General features: G+C 42.9%; 1 protein-coding gene across 1 annotated transcript; it reads right to left on the bottom strand.

The window, feature by feature from the left end:
• Positions 1-425: 425 nt before the first annotated feature.
• On the bottom strand, positions 426-23,041 carry PDIA6 (protein disulfide isomerase family A member 6). The gene is made up of 13 exons (XM_087437161.1): positions 22,941-23,041; positions 16,788-16,929; positions 14,292-14,349; positions 13,718-13,844; positions 11,336-11,442; positions 9,660-9,790; positions 9,154-9,268; positions 8,447-8,587; positions 7,354-7,438; positions 7,152-7,224; positions 5,980-6,138; positions 1,565-1,661; positions 426-885 (listed from the first exon to the last, which is right to left on the bottom strand). The coding sequence occupies exons 1-13, from the start codon at positions 22,957-22,959 to the stop codon at positions 817-819; spliced, it is 1,323 nt and encodes a 440-aa protein (XP_087293287.1). The 5' UTR covers positions 22,960-23,041; the 3' UTR covers positions 426-816.
• Positions 23,042-23,680: the final 639 nt, after the last annotated feature.

Raw genomic sequence — 23,680 nt, 5'->3', positions numbered from 1 at the left:
TTTACATAAATGGAGGCTGCCTATAAATTGGTAACCTGCTGCTTTATTTCAGATCTCAGTGGACATTTTGTGAGGGCTTAGTAATAACATCATTAAAAACCTTGAGCTAACTCTATGACCAGCTATATTCTCTTAGTCACTGGTGATGGCCCAAAGACAAAATATTGGGCACAAAATGCAGTTCCCAATTGGCAACCCATCGTTGTTCATCCTCCTGTATAAACTACATTTACAGTTCGCATTTACAGATGGAACCTGGCCTTGTGGGACCCGTGTAAAATCAGTGTGGTGACAGACGTCCAGAGGGTGTCATCTGAATCACAAGTTTATAGGGAGGAAAGACATCAGGGTCATCCCTTCATAACATTAATTTCCTGGCTACACATCCGACTCTGAATTTGTGATGTGGACACTACATACATTGATCGGTATTGTCCAAAATATTTTATTCTTTAATGGAAAAAATCCATTAATATTCAAATGAAAGAATCACATTAAAAAACTTAAGAAACAGCCTTCAAGAACATTCAAGCAGCAGTCAGAGGGAGGGAAAAACCTTTCAACAGCCCATCAGTTTTCTTCAAAATATTACGTAACAGAATACAACTGAATTCTCTGGCTACAACAATTCATAGAATTTTTCATTGTTTTCTCGAGATGCACGAGTTCACTGTTGCAGTGTTTCAAATGACCAATCAAGTGCTGCTACTTGGTTAAAAAGGCCACTGGTAGATCCATCTGATTGTAAAGAATGTTCCTTCACTGCTGGAAAAATCCGCTCCCAAGAAAAGACAACTGAAGTCCGTGCTGAGCCCCTCACAACTCATCCTTCTCCAAGTCATCCAGCTCCACATCACTGAGGTCGATGTCGTCTTCCACCGGAAGCTGTAACACAGAAAACCTGTTAGGCCTGGCAGGGTCCCTGCAGAACCACAGACAGGGCAACCCCGAGTTCAACTGTCTCCTTTTACAGGAGCAAATTCACTTCTAGAGGAACTCGGATTACAAAGCCTGCTTCTCTCCAATAATCCAGCTCCTGCTTTTTTTAAACCTTGCCTATTATTATATAGATGGAAAAGCTGAGAACTTAAACAAAAGAAACACGATTTTAACATATCACCTACCTCTTTAAAACAGACAGCTATTTAACATGTCCTTTTGAGGAGGGTGGGGCAGAAATGTACTGGAATAAATGCTAATTTCAAAGCTCTAATTTTGCATTTCTCTGAGACAAAGTAAATGAATTCCAGGTTAAATGTTCACTTTGGAGGTAATAATCAGGAAAGAAACCTCACTATGGAAATTTATCTTGGTCGTCTCTGTCAGGAAGATCAAGTGTCACGCAGCACTTTTTAATAGGGAGGACGGGATGAAGGGTCTTGAGGGAAAGAACCACACACAAGGTCCCTGAGGGAGGGTATTTCTGGCGTCAGCCCAGGCTCAGGTCTGATGGAAAGGACTTGATTCACAAGAAGCGAAGATGCACAGGGATCGGGAGAGTAAGAGGATGGACGAGAGTCACAGTGAAGAGTCCTGCACAAACAGCCTGGTCCTGGGGACTCACCTCGCCATCCTTGCCGTCCCAAGGCTCTCTGGTGCTGATGGCAGGGAAAGCTCCGCCTCCTACAGGTGCTGTGGATCCGCGCCCGAAGGAGAGCTCCCTTAGGGGAAAAGGACCAAAACAAACACACAGGTTTACATCGGACTGCTGACGCAGATGAAGAAACAATTTTTTTTTTTTGGTGAGGAACAGTAGCCCTGAGCTAACATCTGTTGCCAATCTTCCTCTTTTTGCTGAGGAAGACTGGCCCTGGGCTAACATCTATGCCCATCTTCCTCCACTTTATATGTGGGATGCCACCACAGCATGGCTTAATGAGCAGTGCGTAGGTCCGCGCCCAGGATCCAAACCTGTGAACCCCGGGCTGTTGAAGCACGCATGAACCTAACCACTGTGCCACCAGGCCCGGCTCCAAGAAACAACTTTTTAAAATAAGTGTCTACTATGTTTATGTAGAGGCATTTCTGACCTCTTCCTTCTGAAAAATATCTCTTGAATAGTATTTTCTTTTTTTTAATATTTTTATTGTGGTAACATTGGTTTATAACATTATACAAATTTCAGGTGTACATCACTATACTTCTATTTCTGTATGGATTACATAATGTTCACCACCCAAAGACTAATTACAATCCATCACCACACACATGTGCCTAATCATCCCTTGCACCCTCCTCCCTCCCCCTTCCCCTCTGGTGACCACCCATCCAATCTCTGTCTCTATGTGTGTGTTTGTTGTCGTTTTTGTCTTCTACTTATGAGTGAGATCATATAGTATTTGACCTTCTCCCTCTGACTTATTTCGCTTAGCATAATACCCTCAATGTCCATCCACATTGTCACAAATGGCTGGATTGCATCGTTTCTTATGGCTGAGCATTATCTTTTCAATCAGGGACAATAATATAACCAGGCATGAAATTCCTGACTAAGGCCTTGGCCATCAGATAAAGCCAGTTAGTACCAATAACTTAAAAAAATAGTAAATGTATTTTACTAAAATGCAAATTAAGTGTGTAAAAACTATCAAAGTTGATCTAGAACATGGGCAAAACCAAGACTGACATTTGATTAACAAAATTCTAGACTAAATTAAGACCCCAGAAAGGTTTTTCAAAGACAGGGAATTAGACTAAAATTCAGTTCCCTCCCTCAGATTTCTAACAGCAGTAAGCAGAAGCACTTCAGACCAGCCCGCGGACACCAGAGGCCCTTCTCAGGGATCCAGATGATGGTGGCAGTTCTCACACCTCAAGCTTGAGACAGGAGAGCTACACCGTGAAACAGCGTGTTAGGCCTTGACTTTGGCAGGTCTTTATAAAACACCTCCCTGGAAAGACATGGAGGCAGTCACTGGATATGAGCAAGGCTTCTCTGAAAGGAGCCTCCAAATACCCTCCAGTGCAGGTGCCTGAAATATGGGAAAAGAGGAAAAAAGCCAAATGGGATACAAAGTTTCCTGTATGTCTCTGACAACAGTAATCTGCATGGTGGGAAAACTGAGTAATTTTGTCCATTGCCTTTGGCTACTTTGCATTTTTTACAATGTATATCAGTGGCTCTTAAATGGGTGCAATTTTTGCCCCCAGAGGACATTTGGCAATGTCTGGAGACTTTTTTTTTTTTTTTTTTTGGGTGAGGAAGATTAGCCCTGAACTAACATCCATTGTCAATCCTCCTCTTTCTGCTGAGGAAGATTGGCCCTGGGCTAACATCTGTGCCCACCTTCCCCTACTTTACATGGGACGCTGCCAGAGCATGGCTTGACGAGTGGTACGTCAGTCTGCGCCCGGGATCTGAACCTGTGAACCCCAGGCTGCTGAAGCGGAGTGCACAAACTTAACTGCCATGCCACCGAGCTGGCCCCTGGAGACATTTTTGATTGTCACAACTGTGTGTGTGTAGTGGGTGCTACTGGTATCTAGGGGGTAGAGGCCAGGGGGGCTACCAAACATTCTATAATACACAGGACAAACCAACTATCCGGCCCAAGATGTCAAGAGTGCCAACAATGGAAAACCTTGTAGGCATATCAGTTACACTAGAAAACAGGATTATAAATATGCTCTAAAACCCACTTTACCACCATTCACCCAACTGTTAACATACCATAGGACAGGGTGCTGACTGCCATACCAGTGTACGGGCAGAATAAAGAGGTATCCTGCATAGCGAGTCAGACCTGTGTCTCACAGTCTATCTAAAATCTATGCTAGAATGGCTCAATTTAGCAGGAAGGGGCACAGGCCAATCCCAGCTCTGGCTCACGTGGGAAATACAAACTCATGTGAATAATGAAAAGCCAGCGGTTCTACCTCTTATCAGTTCTCTGTCCTTAATCAGGTTATTTATCATCTCTGAACATCAGCCTCTACATCAATAAGATGCCGACGTATCTGCTACTGGACATTTGGTGGATGGGGTTGGTACTTGAAGGAAAAAAAAAGCTTGCTTCCTACTTAATGTTAGCAGCCAGAGCAAACAGAAAGACTAATGGAAAGACGCCACACCTCCTTTAAATAGTAACAAAATTCTGAGAACTGTGTGCCTTCAGAGCAGAGTTCAATTGTTTAAAAAAAAAAAAGGTTTTTTAACAGCTCAATTATGCTTCTCCCCTCTGCCACCATTTTCCTTGTAGGCTAATGCTAACAGAGATCTCTTTTAAGTAAGAGATCCCTGAGACCCTGGCTGCTGCTTTCAGATCAACTGAAAGCCACAAACTGGTATTAAACTCAAGTCCTTTCTCCACTCTGGGTGCACAACACACAAGTACATACTTATATTTTCCGTCTGCTACTCCAAGAGGAACACAATAAGACATTTTCCAGGAAAGAGGCAGGCACCACTAATGTCATCTTGGGTTGACTATAGTTTTCAACTGCTGCCACTACGTTTATAAATTGTTAGTTTAGCTACAGTGTTAGTAAAACTCCTACAGGTGTTTGACAATATGCATTTGCACTGCTGGTATTTCTGTCTTTGGTTTTCCAATAGCCAAACAGACCGCAGCAGGTCTAGTTTCTCAAGTATGCATGTCGCTGCTTCTCCCCACTAAACAGATGGTACAGCAGCTCTCTGCCAGGCCCGATCCCAGTCCGCTGGAAGCAGTCTCCTCACTGGCCATGTGTTCTGTGCACGTTCAGTCTTCTTAGAAAACAAGATTCACATGTAGCCAGAAACAACTTACTATCACCTATTTTGTTTCCTTCCTATTCATTACCGCATACTTCTCTCCACTGGTAACCAGGTGGGTTCTGAGGTTTTCTACCACCAAGGCACAAAGTTTGAGAACCACTGGACTGTACAATCTCAAACACAAAAGTAATTGTCTCAGGTTTACAACATGCTATTGTTCCTGTACCTTTTCCATGAAGCACTTAACTCCTCTGTACTTAAAAAAAAAAAAAAAACTAGAAAAGGAAAACTGGTTGAAAATAAAAGTTAATAAAATTAAAGCTGGGGTTAGAACCTGTAATTTCCAATAAGTGAGTCCAAAGGCTCAATCTCATTATTACTTGCTCTTCTCACACAATTCCTAAGGTTTTCAACATTGGAATTAGCTGTGGGAAAAGGATCAAGCACATTTTTCAGTAGCCTTCCCATCAACGTGCTGTATCCTGACGAACAGTAAGCTCTCGAGGGCAGGGATGCCTTTCCCAATGGAAACTGCTCCACGGACAAGAATTCATTCCTTCACACACAAAATATCTACCGAGAGCTTATTATCAGCCAGGCTCTACAGCAGTGACTAGAGAGAAAGTTCTGTGTAAAAGAGAGTCACCTTCATGGAACTCACACTTATCGGGAAGAAGCATTAATCAAATTACCACACATCTGAGAAAAAGTACAGGGTCAATGCCTTGCATTTTCCTAAAATGGGAGTAAAGTCAGTTTTAGGATGAGTTGAATAGCACGGCAGGACAGAGAACTCTATAAATTGGGTTTTGAGATCGGGAAACTATAATGTTTGCACACTGTTGGAGTCACTTAAGTAAGGACCCATTTTCAATAACTACATTCTAAAGCCGATGCCCAGAAATGGAAACCAAACAACCTGAAGTCAGGGATACAAAGCATGCCAGGGTGGGGATGGATAAGAGAGGGCTGCTTCTAGCCCACAGGAGACCTTTATGAGAATCAGGAAGAGCCCAATGCCAACTGCACACAACAGCAAGTTGGCCTGAGAACAGGAAAGTATTAGCATCATTCACTACGTAGAATACTTCCATGGAAAACACAAGGTACAGGAAGATGATCTAAAAGGTCTAATTTTTATAAACGTCTAATTCTCTGGAATGTCAAATGCAAAATAATTCCATTTATTGCCTGGTCTATGTAAACATAGCTTTGGGGGAAAAAAAAAACCACAGCAGAATCAAACAGACAAAATGAGAACAACTCAAGGAGGCAAGAAATACCTGAGAAACTCATTAATGCCTTGCTCACTGAAAGATCCTTTCAGAAGAGCAAACTTCATCTTGCGTGCATTAATGGCTGCCATGGCGGGGTATCCAAACCCTCCGATCCCCAAAGCTGTCTCAAGTTCAGACTGGGCTCCAGCTTCTGTCCACAGCCACCTAGAAAAGCAGATTGGTTTTCAGGGCAGAGATCCCTTTCAGAGGAAGTTAGAATCTAGCAGATCTTAAATAAAGAACAAAACATTACACTTCAAATATTTTATGGAATGAAATGGGTGTAGAAATAAATCCAAAGCAAAAGATAAGTTTTTTGAGTAATGTATTGTAGACGTGCTCTTAAGTACCACAGTTCCTCCCTTACGTTTCCCAAACCCTAACTCCAAAAACCCCCAAAATGGACTGGTCTACTTATCAGACAGTTTTCCTCCCAGTTCCCAAAATATTATTCACTAAACCTGAGGAATTTGCTGTCTTTATTACCTGAAATCCTACCAATATCACTTGGGTTATTTGCATGCTCTTTAGAAGTGTAATAACTTCTTTTAAAGTTACGGATATGTCATTATTCAATACATATAAAAATGCTCAACCAAATTTCTTTCCTCAACTTCTACAAGGGTGAAGAATGAAGAGCTTCAGAGCTTCAATACTTGTTGCACTAACGGAGAAGGCGCAAGGTTACTGTCAGAAAGACAGCAAGTGGCATGAGGTACCTGGGACAACAACGGATACTGAGGATGAGAAGCAGAAAGACAAACAGGAAGAGATAGAGACATACTTTGTTTTAAAAATTTGCCTAGATCCAGCCCTCACTCAGAAGAGAGTAAAGAAACACGCCCCTATTTCTGCTTTCTTTAGCCTTCAAGATCGTACCAGAATTCATTTATGTCACTAATTTAAGTTTTTACTTACTAGCCTGGGACCCCCATCACCATTTAAAATACTATTCCTATGAGAAAAAGTATGCTGTGGTACAAATAAGTGTCTAATAAATAAGAGACCTGCATTACTACTTTTCCTCCTCGATGATACTGATGTTTACATTTTAAAGAAGAAAACACACCAAGGTGCACACAGGAAGACACCCTACAGAAAACAGCGGGAACCAGACACTCCACAAGCACTTTCTCTCCTGTCCAAACAACACTGAGACAGTAACTTCAATAACTTACCCCCACATTTTCTTTTTGTATTTGTCTGCCAACTTCAGAAGAACTTCCAAGTAAGAATTTCTGCCTGCAGCTCCTGATTTAAACAGACAAAAATTTTTAATGGTAAAAAGAAGGGTGTCTGTATCATTAATCCGTTTAGAAAGTGTTCTCAGAGCAGGCAGCAGAGAACAACTACGGGGAGGGGAGTTTCTGTTCACTGTACCAGTATCCAAGATATGGGGCAGTACAGCCACGACGCAGAGCTGATGCTCCTCACAGGTCCTCTTGGCGATGTCCTCGCTGATGATCTGTGGGACCCAGAAGACAAGGCTGGTTGGAAGACCACACGACACAAAACCCAAAGGGCAGCTTGAATACAAAGACATCACTTGCACTAAAAAGCAAAGCAATTCAAGAGAGGTGAGACTTCTCCCAAATACTACTACCTTAAATGCTTTACAGAAACACCAACAGTAATGCTCTGTCAAGGATGTCCGTCATTTATTCCTAAGCCATCTGTCTGTGGTGGCGGTGAGGCACTGGCATATACACACGGTCTCTACAATCAGAATGCTGGGGCGCAGCCTGGCTCTGACACTTCATCGTTTACACAGACATATTTACATGTATTATATATTTATATGAATTCGAAGCTGTCTGTGCCTCAGTTTCCTTATATGCAAAATGAAGATAAAAAAAGTATCTACCTCTAAGCGTTCACGGGAGAATGGAAAGAGAAAAACCTATATAAAAGCAGCAGAACAATGTCTGTGACATGGCTGGGTGCTCAATAAACATTAGCTATTATTCTGAGAACAGTAAATGGAAGTGGCTGGATCCACTTTATTTTTGAGAAGCTTAGGCTCACCTCTGCTCACAGTGTAATTATTTTAGTACTAAAAGCTATGAAAAGCAGCAATTTATCAGATAGGTTTTGCCCGTTTGAAGTACAAAAACACTTTAAAGAAAGCATTTTAAAAGAGATGGGAAGGGCCGGCCCCGTGGCTTGGTGGTTAAGTGAGCGCGCTCCACTGCTGGCGACCCGGGTTCGGATCCCGGGCGCGCACCGACGCGCTGCTTCTCTGGCCATGCTGAGGCCGCGTCCCACATACAGCAACTAGAAGGCTGTGCAACTATGACACACAACTATCTACTGGGGCTTTGGGGGGAAAAAAATAAATAAATAAAATCTTTAAAAAAAAAAAAATAAAAGAGATGGGAAAGAGCTAATTTGAAAAGACAAAAAAGTGTCACTGGTTTAATACTCCCCATCAGATTGGAAGAGCTTTCCTCACTACGAACGACTAAAGCCTCACCTCCAGCAGCTCAGGAGGTGGGGCATTATCAGAAAACAAATCGAGAGCCCGTGAAACGATGTCAGATCTTGTCCGCCCTCCGTCATAATCCACAGGAGACTCGCCTTTCTGAAATATCTTGATTGTAGGAAATCCCCTAATCTATTAAAAAAAAAAGATCAGAGCACAAAATCAAATTAACATTCAATAAGAAATAAGATAACCTTCATGGTTTCTAAAACTACCTTATAGGTAATTTAATGTAACAAAAACACTCCCCAGCGTGCATCACTGCCTCAGGGATAACACACAGAGGTCTGTAATCAGGGGGTTTAACAGCACGACAGCCACGACAGCCAGGCTTAGCCAAATCTTATCCAAACCCAGGATACGTACTTAATACAATATATCTGCTCTAGAACAAACGGACCAACTTCAAATGCCACAAGAACACCTTGTGAAAGCTTGGGCAAGCTGAAGACTCACACTAAGCACACAGAAGTAGTGAGATATTGGGGAAAAAAAAAAAAGAAAAACAAATCAACTGTCTTGAGTTGCAGATGTATGAATAGTTAGGACAATAAAGTGACTTAATTTCTTCATTACACAATGGCTAAACATCTCCCCTCCTCCCTCACAGGGCAGCAGTTGAGAATGGAGTCCTGGATGAAGCAGCAGTTGAGAATACTGTATTTCACAGAGAATACTGGCCTCAGAGATACACTCACCCCGTACCGGCTGGCCAGCTCCTGGTTAACGGTAGCATCTACAGCTGCGAGTTTCACTTTTCCTTTCGTTTGCTCTTTGACCTCTGTAGCTGCAGCTGCCCATTCTGGCTCCAGGCTACAGAAAAATATATTCACCTTAAAAGTTTATTTTAACTCTCAGCAAAAATACTTTAACTGTGTGCATTTCTGTCCCAATCCAGTTAAATCACACTTGGAAAACATTTTGCGTGTAGCTTTACGAAAGACATGATGCAACCCTTCACATTCACCTCCCAGTCCTTTGTCACTCCCCTCAAACCTGGACGACAGCTCCCTGCTAATCTTTGATAACATGACAGAGGAAACTCTGGCACTAACCCCAGTGTTTAACATTTATTCAGAATCAGAGCTTTTCTGGAGGAGATCCTGGAGATTATCTATGATCTGGTTCAGCTCTTTCAAAGCAAGTTAGATAAATGTAGTAAAAGCACTGTGACTTAAAAAAGTACTCAGTAAAAAGCACTTACTTTTTGCAGTGTCCACACCAAGGAGCATAAAACTCAACCATCCAAACGTCTTCACTGTCAAGGACGTTCTTATCAAAGCTGTCGTCCGTCAGCTCAATCACATCTTTCTTACTTGAGCTTTCGCTTCTACCCTGTCATGTGTGACATTAAACATTACACTACAACTTGGCCTTTAAAAAGAACACTATTCCTATTCTAAATACAATAACTACTTTTATATCTTAAAGTTTTGAGTTTTTCTTTCAAATGAAAACTATTTTACTCAGATTGGGGACATTACTTAATATTATTTTTGCTTGGTAAACAGTATTTACTTTCAAACAATTACCAGTGCACATTCAATATAACATATAACATGTATCTGAATCTATGACCTGCTATTTTTAAGAGAAACCTCAACATGGCTCAAAGAACCACCTTAATAACACTGTTCTAATTCAGACTCAAGCACAGCTGCTGGTTCATCCCAGGATGTAACTAGTTACTACCTTTTCATAGATCAAGTCCCCACACCATTCAAGAAAGCTGAAAATAGCATTTAATCCTTTTATTTTTTCAAAGAATTTTCTTCAGCACTAAGCCTAAGAAGCAGTCAGTATAGCTATCTTGCTTTCTGCTGCCTAGGCTAAAAGCCATGGAGCTAGGGGAAGACAACTGCGCTCAGTAAGCGTCGGAGTTTGAAATAAAAGGCAAGAGCATGAAATCTCTGGGTAAACTCTAAGTCTGTATAAAGCTAGTTTTACTAGGGGCTGGCCCGGTGGCGCGAGCAGTTAAGTGCGCGCACTCCACTGTGGTGGCCCAGGGTTCACCAGTTTGGATCCCAGGCGCACACCAACGCACTGCTTGTCAGGCCATGCTGTGGCGGCGTCCCATATAAAGTGGAGGAAGATGGGCACGGATGTTAGCTCAGGGCCAGTCTTCCTCAGCAAAAAAGAGGATTGGCAGATGTTAGCTCAGGGCTGATCTCCTCACACACACAAAAAAAATAAACAAAAAAATAAAGCTAGTTTTACTAGCCTCCTAAAAGAGTAAAGGGCCATTTTATATATATTCATCAGTAAGAATTTAATGCCTTCTCACAAGAACATAAGTACATCATGGTTAAACTTCACAATTTCATACAAGGGCATTTAAAATACCAATCCATACAACAGGAACTTCTTTCTCTTCCTCCTTATCCATTTATGTAGAATTTTCCAGGGATTTTGGGCTGACTGCCACAGATACAGGCCAAGAGCTCATCCCAGATTTCATTCCTGTCTGCCCAAAGTCAACCTGGAGGAGGGCTGGTCTCTCTCTCCACTCGGGAACTACGAATGCCAGGGATGCCAGAGGCCCAGCAACCCTGGCCTAGAGCTCTTGCTCCCTCTGCAGTCCAAACTCCTCTATTTCAGCCCAGGGACAAGGATGCCTATCTGGGAGCCTGGCTCTTGGCCTGCAGTTGTGGCAAGATGCCCTGGGACTGACTGGCCATGGTGACAGTGATTCTGAGGAGGCCAAATGAGTAGGCTGGGTGGCTGATTCCCTCTGGGGTCAGCTGACCCAACCTGCTATTATTTTTTAACTGAAAGATCACCAATTTAAAATAGTAAACAAAAAATCATCTCCTACAAGAAGTTTACACTCAGGCTTCAAAATCATCACACACATTAAAAATTGACATCACGCAGCCTTACTTGTTTCCCAGAACTATATCCACCACTCCTTCCCCCAAGGCGATCCTTTACGAGCTGGCGCAGGGCACTGAGAGCAGCGTCTACGATGGCTTCACCAGTTCTGCCACCTACAGGACAGAGGACGATCAGACAAATGGGTGGTGGTGGGCCGTGCGCCTATCTATGTTTGTCAGCGTCATCTGATGTTCAGACAGACCTGACAACACATGTGTATTTAATACACAGTCAATTTCTCCCCAGAATGCATGTCACACTAGACTTCACACTTGGAAAACGAATTCCTCTTCTTCAGTTTTAGGTTATTAGCGTGAACAAGAACGTCCTGTTCACCTATAAATATCATCTACTAATGGGAATAATTCACAAATGTTTACTGAATGTGTAACATGTACACAGAAGAATAACTATCTAGTTAAGAAAGCAGGGGAGATTTCTAAATACAAAGTACCAAATGAGGAAAATAAAAGAAACTTTTCTACGAGATAACAGACAGAAAAGACCATGGAAAAAGTAGGATATGAAGTGTCTGAGGCTAAGTAACTGGAAAGCAATCCAGGCCCCTTTCTGCCAGCTTGCTTAAAAAACACTGTGATTTGGGGCTTTTAGGTTCTGTAGCTGAACTTACTCCTAATACAAGAAGTAAAAAACCCTGTGCTAAAACTCAATAATTACAATAGCCTTTGGAAGTTCACCAAAAACTATATGCTCAAGAAAAAATCAGGGGCAATTAACTGACTTACAAGTATATGGATAACACATGCCATAAGGCTATCTTCAGAGTTCAGGGGCAAAACTCAAAATCTCTTCAGAAAGTTTCACATTTTTTAAAAAATAATTTTCTAATTAACTGTCCAGGAAGAGATAAAAACTTCTGAGAATACTTCAGATCTGACATTAGAAAGAAACGCAATACAGCAACACTCAGAATATGTTCAGATCATCTTGTACTACACCCCTGGCTGACACTACCACACGGCACTTCCTCACACAGAAGGGCAAGACCTCAACATAAAAACAGCCTCTGCCCCATCTTCTGAGCCAGTGCCCCTTCCACCAATCTTTACCTGGAAATATACCACATCAAGAAATGTACCAGGAAAGAAGACAGCGGGTTTTCTCACTCTAGACCAAGGGCCAGACAGTAATTATTTTCGACTTTGCAGGCCATGCTGTCTGTTGCAGCTACTCAATTCTGCTGCTCTAGAGTGAAAGCAGCCATATACGACACATAAATGAATAAGGGACTGTTTCTGGAAAACCTTTATTTACAAAAACACGCAGCAAGCCAAACGCCAACCCCTGTTCTAAACAATCTATTTTTATAAGTAAGCAAAACAAATTATTATTCCAAAGCAGATGTTCACTCAGAAAAATGAAACCAATCATTTTACGGGACTTCAGAGCTGGGGAGTCTAGAAGCAATGACGTGTCTAAGGCCTTATCTCCAAGGATCCTGACCCGCAGCGGGAGATTACCAACCACATCAATGTTTACCAAGTTACGTGCTTTACATGGACTATTTCAGTGAAACTTCTACTAGCCTAAAATAGATTTTCACACCCCATTTTACAGGTGAGAAGCAGGTCCAGAGAGATTAAGTCTTCTGGTTAGCCAGCAGTTACACCCAGGCCAGGCTGTCTAGAGTTCACTCTCTAGGTTCTGCAATCCCTTTGCTTCTCTTTTCTGAGAACTGTTTCTCTCTCAGCTGATACAATGCACGACACTAGGTTCAGAGAACACAATAACATTCTGCTTTACTGCGATGCTGATTCTCCCTCCACTCAACCCCACAAACTTGTCCTTCTCACATAGAGCAAAACCTAAGACGTCAGACTCCAAGTTCAGTCACTTATATACCCCAGGTAATGAAATCTTAAAAAAATGATCAAATGACCATAGCTTAAACTTTAAATACATTATGCCCAATACTTTTATTAGGACCCTGGATATAGCTCAACCTAGCAATTCTGATTATCTTAAATATGATGATATGTTTGTGATATCTTAAATAAAGTACCAGGACTATTCTATGAAAGAACGGGGTAACTAAAATAACATTTAGCCTTGGGAGTCTGGAGCCAGAATCCTCTCTTTAGTTGCCTCCGTGACTCATAGCAAATATCATAATAGCAAATACACACAATTTACTTATCTACAAAACAGGGAGAATTTGTGGTACTTATTTATTATCAATAGGAGGCTACATAACAGCTTTAATATTCAAATACTAAACATGTTTACAAGGCATAAAGATCCATGGGCAAAATACTCCACAGTAATATCAATATTTTAAACTATCAAATTAGGCCCTCCTATTTTTTACCTACCTGCTCAAATTACAATTCCAACCAGGGGAATGGAGAAGTTAGGAAAAGTCCTTACCCTGATAATCTTCTGGTCTATTTTTGTTGGATCCAAAAATCTTAATGGTAGGAAAACCCTGAACACCATATTGACCTCCAAGGGACTGATGTTTATCTGCATCAACTGCACCAACTTTTACAACATCCTGTGGAAATATAAAAGAAATACCTATTGTTCTTTCAACTGAAGCAGATTCCACATGAACCTATCATCTGATTCATGTAGACTCAGAAACAAGATAATAAAGGGCAGGGTTAGGTTTACAAACAGAATTAATAAGGGCTGTAGCCTGGGAAATCAATCTTAAATGGAATGATGGGTGAAATGCAAGTCAGCCCAGGGAGAGAACTCTGCAGCTCCCAGAATTAGCACGACTAAGAGTGATTACGTCATTTATCTGGGAAACAGAATTAACAAAAATAGACAACATAAAAATTAAGATGTACATTATCCCTTTGCTCCTTACACAATTCTGACCCCAGAAAAAGGGTTCTGAGCTTCAATATGCAAGTTAACTTCCTATTGCATATTAACCCTGCCTGTATACTTTTATTTAAACAGACCAGGTGAATGTGGCATCACACAAACTTACTTTTAATGCAGTGGCTACTTTCTTCCATTCTGGTGCTAACCTTTGGCAGTGGCCACACCTTTTAGGGGATGAAAACAAAAATAAGGCAATGATTAGTCTCCGATCCCCAATTCAGAAAACACCCACCAATGGTCTACTGAGTGACAAGGAAGGGAGGTAGGCGCCTGCAAGGAGAAATGGCACTAATAAACGTGATCAGTCATAGGAAGGAACTTACCATTTTATGACTGCACTACAACCCTTTTACACATCATAATAAAAAAAGCTTCTAAATTACTGATCAATTAAATTATATTTAAAGAGTTTAAACAAACTGTCATTTGTAACTGCATCCCTGAGCAGGAACTTAAGCGTTTATCTGGTCAAGTGTGCAGTTTAATGGGTGCTCCCAGGTGTAAGGCCAGGCAAATGGGCGATTCTTGGGCCCCATGAAATCAGAGCTCCTAGAGGAGGGGTTAGGGAACCCATATTTTAATAGGTTCTACTAGTGATTCTTACACCTATTAAGGTTTGATATTCCCTGATCTAGTCCAACCTTTTCATTGTATCAACGAGGCATCCATGTGGGAGCCTAGATCTCCCGTGCCTAAGTCTCAATGCCCTTTGGCTCCCACCAGCAGCTTGTGCAGTTAAAAATGCAGACATAATCCCAAATTAATAAGCCTACAAATTGAGAAGCACTCGATACCACAAGGTAGTGACAAAAAAAGCAAGAGATACAAGAACACAAGGAAAAATAACCTTAATCTTTTAGGTACTAGTATTTGAAAAAAATTATCGTGGAATCACACACACACAGAAAAGCGCTTTTAAAAAATTATATACACGCAAACCTGTTTGGTTTATACCATTCGTTGAGGTTGTAGGTAGTCATACTGTTCACATTCATTGTTGTATAATATGTACTGTATGAAGATATCATAGCCAGTTTATCGATAGGTGATTTGTTTTCTTTTTTAAACAAAGGAAATTCTCTTCTAATTAGTTCTCTAAGGACCTAATGAGCAAATGCCATGTGCAGCATCCCGATGATCACTCTTCATCAACGATCTCATTCAATCAGCACAAGAACCCTGAAGGCAGGCCTTGTGGTTATTTTCGTTTTACGGATGATGAGACAGAGGTTGAGACGTTAAGAAACCTACCCGATATCAGTCATCCAGAGACAGGGCTGACTGAGGGGGCTTTCTGACTCCAGATCCCACATTCTTACTCAGTATGTAATACCCTCCTTCATAGGGACCTACGCTTAATCTAATATTTTAAAAGTTAGGATCTTTCAGGGAAATGTCCTGAAATGCTGCTTCTACATACTTATATATAGTATGTTTTGCTGTTTAGGTGAGCTACTTAGAAGGGCAGGAGGCAAAATTTTACAGGAGTTTGTGCCCCTTTAATTTCAGTTTATTCTATGAAAGAAGGACTCAAATCAGAGATTGTCAGAGTATATACCCCCTTCAATTTCAATGCTAAGCAATGTAAATATAGATCGAAAAGCAACATAAATATAAACATAGCAGCACACCCTCTAACCCAATGGTTCTTCACCTGGGGTCCACAGACCCCAAAGGACTGGTGGATAAAAATTTAGGGGCTCTGTGAACTTGGATGGGGAAACAAACACCTCTCTATTTTCACTAACCTGCAATTGAAATTTAGGGTTTCCTTTATTATAAACATTAACAACATACCACAGCTGGCTAGCACTTGTGACTCTGTCACGGATAAAATCACAGCTACTTTCATATCTCCACTACAGCTGCTGCAGATACCTGTCAACATCATTTGTGTTCATCAGTGTTTCAGAATTGCGTTAGCTAGCTATGAGATCTGCTGCTGGATCTTGGTATTGACTGTTCCAGGAAAGGAGTACTAATAACCTCATCAAGATTTATTTTAATATTTTGATAACAGTATTTCAATGTTTTAGATTTCCTTTGTGATCCTATATGCTTTTTTTTTACACATGTAGAAAACAGGAACCCTCACCAAGCTGCCAAAGTCCAAGCAACAATTAGCTACTTCAACCATCTTTTTTTTTTTAATTGACTCATTCTCTATGGCCTTTATTTATTTATTTATTTTTTTGTGAGGAAGATCAGCCCTGAGCTAACATTCAATGGTAATCCTCCTCTTTTTTGCTAAGGAAGACTGGCCCTGGGCTAACATCCGTGCCCATCTTCCTCTACTTTATATGGGACGCTGCCACAGCATGGCTTGACAAGCGGTGCAGCAGTGCGTGCCCGGGATCTGAACTGGCGAACCCCGGGCCGCCGCAGCAGAGTGCGCGCACCTAACCACTTGCGCCACCGGGCCAGCCCCCTCTATGGCCTTTAACTGACTCAACACCTTGTGAAGTGTCCCATTTCCCTCTCTTCTACTTCTTTTAAAACAAGCAGTAAACTAGATGGCTGAATACAATCACATTTTTATATAGTATTTCTCCTAATTTTATAAAATAGCATAAATAATCAACAACTACTTCATGATACTTACCACGGAGCATAGAATTCTACAAGCCACAAACTATTACTTTGAATAACTTCTCGGTTGAAATTTGATGGAGTTAATTCGATTACATCATCACTAGAGGAATATAGACCATTCGCTGCTAGAAAGAAGGTACAGCTCATCAGACCTGGAGAAACAACAAAAAGCACACCATTAATGGCAGGGTTCATGCTCTGACAGGAAACCTGGGCAACCCCAGAGTCTTCCTCAACTAACCAAGGCCCTTCACGCAGGAGGACTGCCTGGCTCAGGTCCCTCCTAACCCCTGTGCCCCGCCCGACTGCTGCTGGGGTCCCTAGGATTTTACTCCCACTGGTGCAGTGCCCAGCAAGAAGGGAACAGACAGTCCACTCTCATCTCTTGAGCTGCACTGGAAAACGATTTAAATACTATTCTTAGTGCTTTTCATGTATTCACACCCTCATTCTTTACAACCACCCTATGAGGCAGGACTATCACTGCATTTTATGGGCAAGGACACTGAAAAATCAGGTTACAACTAGCTCTGTGACCTTGGGTAATCCACACAGTATTTATTTCTTGTGTTATTCAGTCACAATGTTAGCACACTACCTTTATTAAAGCTTTTTTGACAGGAAAAATAATTATTTGTCTCCTCTACTAGGCTGGGGCTCTCTCAAGGACAATGATTGTTTTTATAAATAATCTTATTTCTACTAACACTATCTATGGCACATCATCAGGCACTCACAATGTTACTGGATGAGCTTAGAAAGAATTTTCATATGAACAATGTTATAAAGGGAGACTAGAGAGTCTACTGTATTATTAAATTGCAGTTTAGCCACACTGTGGACCAAGTGTATTTTTGTTGGCTACTCTGGGAACTTAAACGCAGTTTATAACAAATATATAGGAAAACAAGTGCTGAACTGACTTACAAATATTTGAAGGACTCAGAAGTTTTTTGAGTTGGTAATAATATCAAAATTTCACCTCCTCCTTTTAAATGTGTGTGTATATATATATAACTTCTTTTTGTTTTGTAATTGTATTGTCTAGTGCCTCCAAAACAATGGTAAATAGTGGAATGTTCTTGACTTTAATAGGAATATTTTCCCAATTGCTGGCTTTTGGGTTGAAACAGATAAACTTTATGATAGCAAAGAAATTTCTATTTATTACTTTCTTTTCAGCATCTTTGAAGATGACCATACAATTTCCTTCTTTTAATCTGTTGTTGCAACAAATTACAAGTGAGACTAACTTGTTTTCTAAGGTAGTGCTTGTATATGCCATCTTAGTCACATTTTCATATGCTTACTTCGTAAATAGAATTTGGAAGACTTCAAATGAAACTTTTTTGAATAGCCCAATGGTAAATTTCTTCTGGAAGGAAGGCACACTGATGTTTATTGTGCTGTTGCTAAATCCCTCACCTTATACTTACCAGCAATTTCAATTTTCAAACCACTTTCAAATACATTAGATCACTTGATTTTTCACAGCATTACTAACTAGAGAGCAGGAATCATCCCTATTTTGTAAATAAGGAAACAAAGGCAGAAAGAGATCAGGTGGCCCAGCTATGGTCATACATATAACTAACGGGCAGAGCAGCTCTATGACTTCTATTTCCAAGCTTTCCCCATTAAACCATGTTGTCTTTTAGCTCTCAAGATAAAAAGTACAGTACGCCATGGGCGTGAATAACCATTACATTGTTAAAGAATATTACATCTGAATTACAGATAAGGCTAACATTGTAGGAACTTATGAAATAAAACTGTGGACTTGGGGCCCGTCCGGTGGCGCAAGCGGTTAAGTGCGCGCGCTCCGCTGCGGCAGCCCAGGGTTCGCAGGTTCGCAGGTTCAGATCCCGGGCGCACAACCATGCACTGCTTGGCAAGCCATGCTGTGGCGGCTTCCCATATAAAGTAGAGGAAGATGGGCACGGATGTTAGCCCAGGGCCAGTCTTCCTCAGCAAAAAAAGAGGAGGATTGGCAGATGTTAGCACAGGGCTGATCTCCTCGCAAAACAAACAAACAAACTGTGGACTTACTAACGGTGATGTGAAGCCACTAAAGAAAGGGTTATCACACAGGGGGTATGATCAGATTTGCTTTCTAGCAAGAGTATGTATTCTGGCTGCAGTGTGGACAGTGGATGGGAGAATTATCAGGAGAGCGGCGTCACTACACCAACAGAAAAACGGAATGAGCAACAGTAACAAATGCTACTGGGAGGTCAAGTAGGAAAGACTGAAAATGTCCACTGGACATAATGACAAAGAGGACCCGGGGCCCCAGGCAGTCGTGGTGGAGTAGTGACAGTAAGCAGCAGCCAGTTTGCACAAGGTTGGAGAGAGGAGGGAACAAGCTGGTGAAAACTACAGATCACTCTGTAAAGAAGTTTCATTATAAACAGCAGAAGAGAGCAAGCAAATGTGGCGTAGAAGGAAAGTTTCTTTAGAAGATGGGAGTGATCTGAGTACGAAGGGAAGAAATACATGGCATAGGAGAGCCTAAGACAGAGTACAATGAATAACGGAACAAAATGCCCAGAGTCAGGAGGAGGGCAGGGGGCAGCCTGTGACAGGATGACCTCTTCCATTTCAAGAGGTGGGAGAGGGTGAGTGTGGACGGAGGTCAGGCCAACCAAAGCGGGGCTCCCTCCATAACTGTGCTGTCCAATATGGCAGCACCAGCCACACGTGGCTACCCCAAACTGAGAGGTGTGGAAGATGTAAAAAGGCACACTGAATTTCAAAGACCTGGCAGGAAAAAAAAGTAAATTATCTCATTAATATTTTTTTATATTGATCACCTCTTGAAATATTTTAGATATACTGGGTAAATCTATATTAAAATTAATTTCACCTGGTTCTTTTTGCCTTTTTTAAACGTGGCTACTAGAAAATTTTAAATTATATATGAAGTTTATATTATATTTATACTGGATGGTGCTGCTCAATACTCTTTTCATTGCTGCAGCAACGATTAAGCAGAATTGGACATACTTAACAAAGCAAGTAAATCAAGACCTAAGCAGAGACAGTCCTAATTCTGAATAAGCTTGAAAGCAAGATTGGTCCCAGAAAATCCTCGATGGAGATCTACTACTCTTAAAGACATTTATCTTTTTTTGTAAAATTGATATGAATTGATACTTGTTCAATACATTTAGCTCACTGTGAAATTTTCAAAAATGGAAAAACAAAAGGACAAAAACCACCAACAGTCCCACTAGAATTAACTATGAATATTTTGGTGAATATTCTTACTGACATCTCTCTACACAATAGAGGTCTAAAACGTTATTATATTTATACAAATGTAATCTGACTACACTGTCCCTTCTGTAACCTTTTTTCACTCAAAATAAACTACAGACATTTTCTACATAAGTAATTATGGATTACTCATTACCAAATATGTAACCATTTTTAATGGTTATATCATGTTGCCAAGCCACTACTGACAGAATTTGATTGTTTCCAATTTTTCATTATTAACAGGCCAATGCTGAAAATTCTTATACTTCCCCTCCTCAAATGAATATGATTATTTCCTTAAGAGAACGTCTTACAAGAGGAACAAGGGTCTGGCTAACATTTTATTTTTTTTATTTTTATTTTTTGTGAGGAAGATCAGCCCTGAGCTAACATCCATGCTAATCCTCCTCTTTTTGCTGAGGAAGACTGGTCCTGAGCTGGTCCTGAGCTAACATCTATTGCCAATCCTCCTCCTTTTTCTCCCCAAAGCTGCAGTAGATAGTTGTATGTCATAGCTGCACATCCTTCTAGTTGCTGTGTGTCGGACGCCGCCTCAGCATGGCGGGACAAGCGGTGCGTCGCTGCGCGCCAGGGATCGGAACCCAGGCCGCCAGTAGCGGAGCTCACGCACTTAACCGCCTAGCCACGGGGCCAGCCCCTGGCTAACATTTTAATACATATATATCTGTCCAACTACCTTCCAGAAACTGACATCTTAACTAGGAATAACACTCACATGACACTATGCACCAGGTGTTGTTCTAAACATCTAAGATACATTAACTCATTTAAGAACTCTATGTGGTATGTAATGTCATGTCCATTTTTGGTCCAAGAAATGGAGACAGAAAAGGTAACTTGTCTAAGACCACATAATTAGAAAGAGAACACGGTTATGCAACCCAGATTTTTAACGGAAGGACTGGGGCATTACACAGATTGAGGCAGGAGAATCAGGCTCTTCCCCTCCTCTCGTCAATCAGGGTCAGCTATAAAGAATGTACTCCCCTCTTCAGGGGAGTCATCAAAGGATGGACATGATTTTTTACCTCGGGAATGTGCTTCCTTTCCATACAAAGACGGTCATGACTACTGACACCCAGTATAACATGGACTCTGGCTGTTTTTTTTTTCTGGCAATGGTACTGGACTTTTGTCAACTACCTGTCTTTAAAATTTGCCTGGTATCACAAAAGCCTCCTCTCTTTATAAATGGCTATCCAATGGAAATGCCTTGATGATAAAGGTTCGAGATTTAAATTCCTTAAAAGGCAATATGACCTGGTAGGGTTAGAAGGAAATCAAACATAGTACTCAGAAAAACAGATTACAAGATGTATAAATTCCAATAGCATAAAGGAACCAGTAACCACTCCCTACAAAAACCCCTCAAGAAAACAAAAAAAAGCCCCCGCCACTTAAGATGATAAAGGAGGTCAATGCTGACCAATAATCTGTTTCTAAAACTCACATCGCCATTGCACGCACTGACAATGAGCACAAACGGGAAACTGGAACATCCGCGAGTCTTGAATCTATGGGAGCAGATGGTTTTGCCATCTGTGGCTTCCCATTATTCCTCCACAGTAGTTAAGGATGTTAAAAATACACATCAGTAACATCTCTGGCCCACACCTGCCAGCAAGAGTATATGGTCCCAAAGCAGTCACCCGAAAACCAAGAGGGCTCCCAAGAAGGCTGACTACACTTATTAAAATAATGAGTTAACTGATAGAAGCCTACTCTGAATTCACGTGCAGGCAACTAAACAGACTAAAATCTTTTCCCCTAATCTATTCTCTTACAGTAATACAACAAATATTTATATTTTGTTTACTCTCTTCAGACATATATTAACTCAATCCTGACAACAACCCTATGGAGTACTAGCCCAGAGTGGTTAAGTAACTTGCTCCCAGTCACACAGCTAGTAAATGCTGGGGAGGAGGGCTAGGACTCCAACGCTGCGGTCCGGATCCAGAGTGCTCTGGTAAGGACTGTTAGAGCACCCTGGCTGGGACCAGGAGAAGCCCAGAAAAGGACGGGAGCCTCAACCTCACTCACTGTAGTGCCTATACCAGATATTTACATAATCCATGAAAAGTCTGAACTTTTAAAAACGAAACTGGGCCCAATCACATCTGAAGCGCTCTTGCATCCTCGGACCAGCTTTTGGAAGGCACGTTCCCTTTCTAAGGCAACTCTCAGGCATTATTTCAGGACCGGGTTTGGACATTCCAGTTTTTCTTAGAAGCGGGAATTCCATTATACAGGTGGTAAGGGCAAGCTGCAGTGTGAGGCGCCCGCTGACTCCCCCGCACACACGCGAGTCTGAGGACAGGCCCTGGACAAGGTCCCCCTTTTACGTCGCCCCCACTCCCCAACCTCCGCCAGGGATCGAGCCAGGGCTGGTCTGGGCGGCTCAGGCGCAGCCCGGCCTCCGCTCCCTCCCGGCCGCCGCCCGCCCCGCGGAGCGCGGCACCCCGCCCTCGCCCCGCGCTCGAGCTGTCCCGGAGTCCCCGCGCCCCGGGTTCGGGCCCAGCCCCAGGCCCCCTCCTCCCCGCCGCGCTCGCGCACACGCTCGACCGGGTGGGCAGCGGAAGCCCCCGCGAGGGCGCCCTCACCTCCCACGCGCCCCGAGTCCGCCAGGCCAGCACCTCCGCCCGAGGGCCGCGCGGGAGGCTCCAGCCAAGGGCAGCCCCGCCCCCGGGGTCCCCCGCCGCCCTCGGGGCTCCCCCGCCCGAGATCCCCTTACCGCGTCCCCCGCGTGGGCCGGGCCCGCGCCCGCCCATCCCGGCGAGGCCCGGCCAAGGCCACTAGCCCGCCCGCTCCCCGGGCCGCGGCCCGCCGTGGGGGTTCGGGGCCTCCCAGGGCGACCCCGGGACGAGGAGCCCGCGCTTACCCAGCACCAGGCCAGCCATGCCGAGCTCCCGCGCCGCCGCGCACTCCGCCGCCGCTCAGCTCCGCCGCGCCGCGCCCCCGCCGCCCCAGTCCCGCCCTCGGCCCGCCAGGCAGGCGCCCAGCGGCGCGGCGGGGGCGGGCCGGAAGGCGCTCGCCACGCCGTGGCCTCGGCTCATTGGTCCCGGCAGGCTTCGCTCATTCGCATAGCCAATGAGAGGTGGCCGGGTAGAGATTACGGGTTTGGCCTTTGTGACGGGGGCGGGGCGAGCAGCGGAAGGAGGGACTTGCTAGAGACGGTGCTGACCGTTCTCTCCTTCGGAGCTGGCCCTCAAACCACCCAACCCCTCCTGGGCGTCACTTTCTTGGAGCTCAGTAGTTGGTTTTTCCTCTCTCTCGGGTCGTTATCCTCTCTCCCGCGCCGCCCCAATGAGCCACTTTCCAGCCCTCACTCATCCTTTGCCTCCCTCCACTCCCCACCCCTTATCTTCTTTGTCCCCAGGAAGGATAACTTTCTTTGGGCCCTCGGTGCATCTACGACCTTATTAAATGACATATTAATTTTTCTTGTGCCCGGACGAGTATTCAGTCAAAAAATGCTTGCTAAGCACATATTGTATATAACATAATTCAACAAGTATTTATTTTTTTGAATTACTTTAAAAGTTGCCATGTCCAGGGCACGTGACTGTGCAATGCCTTTCACAGATAGGACCTCAGTCTCTGTAGAACTCCGTGGGGCTT

Source organism: Ceratotherium simum, chromosome 11 (genome assembly GCF_057802395.1).
Source record: "Ceratotherium simum simum isolate JZ-2026a chromosome 11, ASM5780239v1, whole genome shotgun sequence".
In the NCBI taxonomy this organism is placed as follows: domain Eukaryota; kingdom Metazoa; phylum Chordata; class Mammalia; order Perissodactyla; family Rhinocerotidae; genus Ceratotherium; species Ceratotherium simum.
This window is presented reverse-complemented; position numbering and strand designations above follow the sequence as displayed.

Excerpts from the sequence above, each read along its gene's own strand:
- PDIA6 (XM_087437161.1), bottom strand. Across the intron at positions 9,791-11,335 it reads GATATAGTTCTGGGAAACAA|GGTAGAAGCGAAAGCTCAAG; the intron begins GTAAGGCTGCGT and ends CACACATGACAG. Across the intron at positions 9,269-9,659 it reads TGGTGTGGACACTGCAAAAA|CCTGGAGCCAGAATGGGCAG; the intron begins GTAAGTGCTTTT and ends ATTTTTCTGTAG.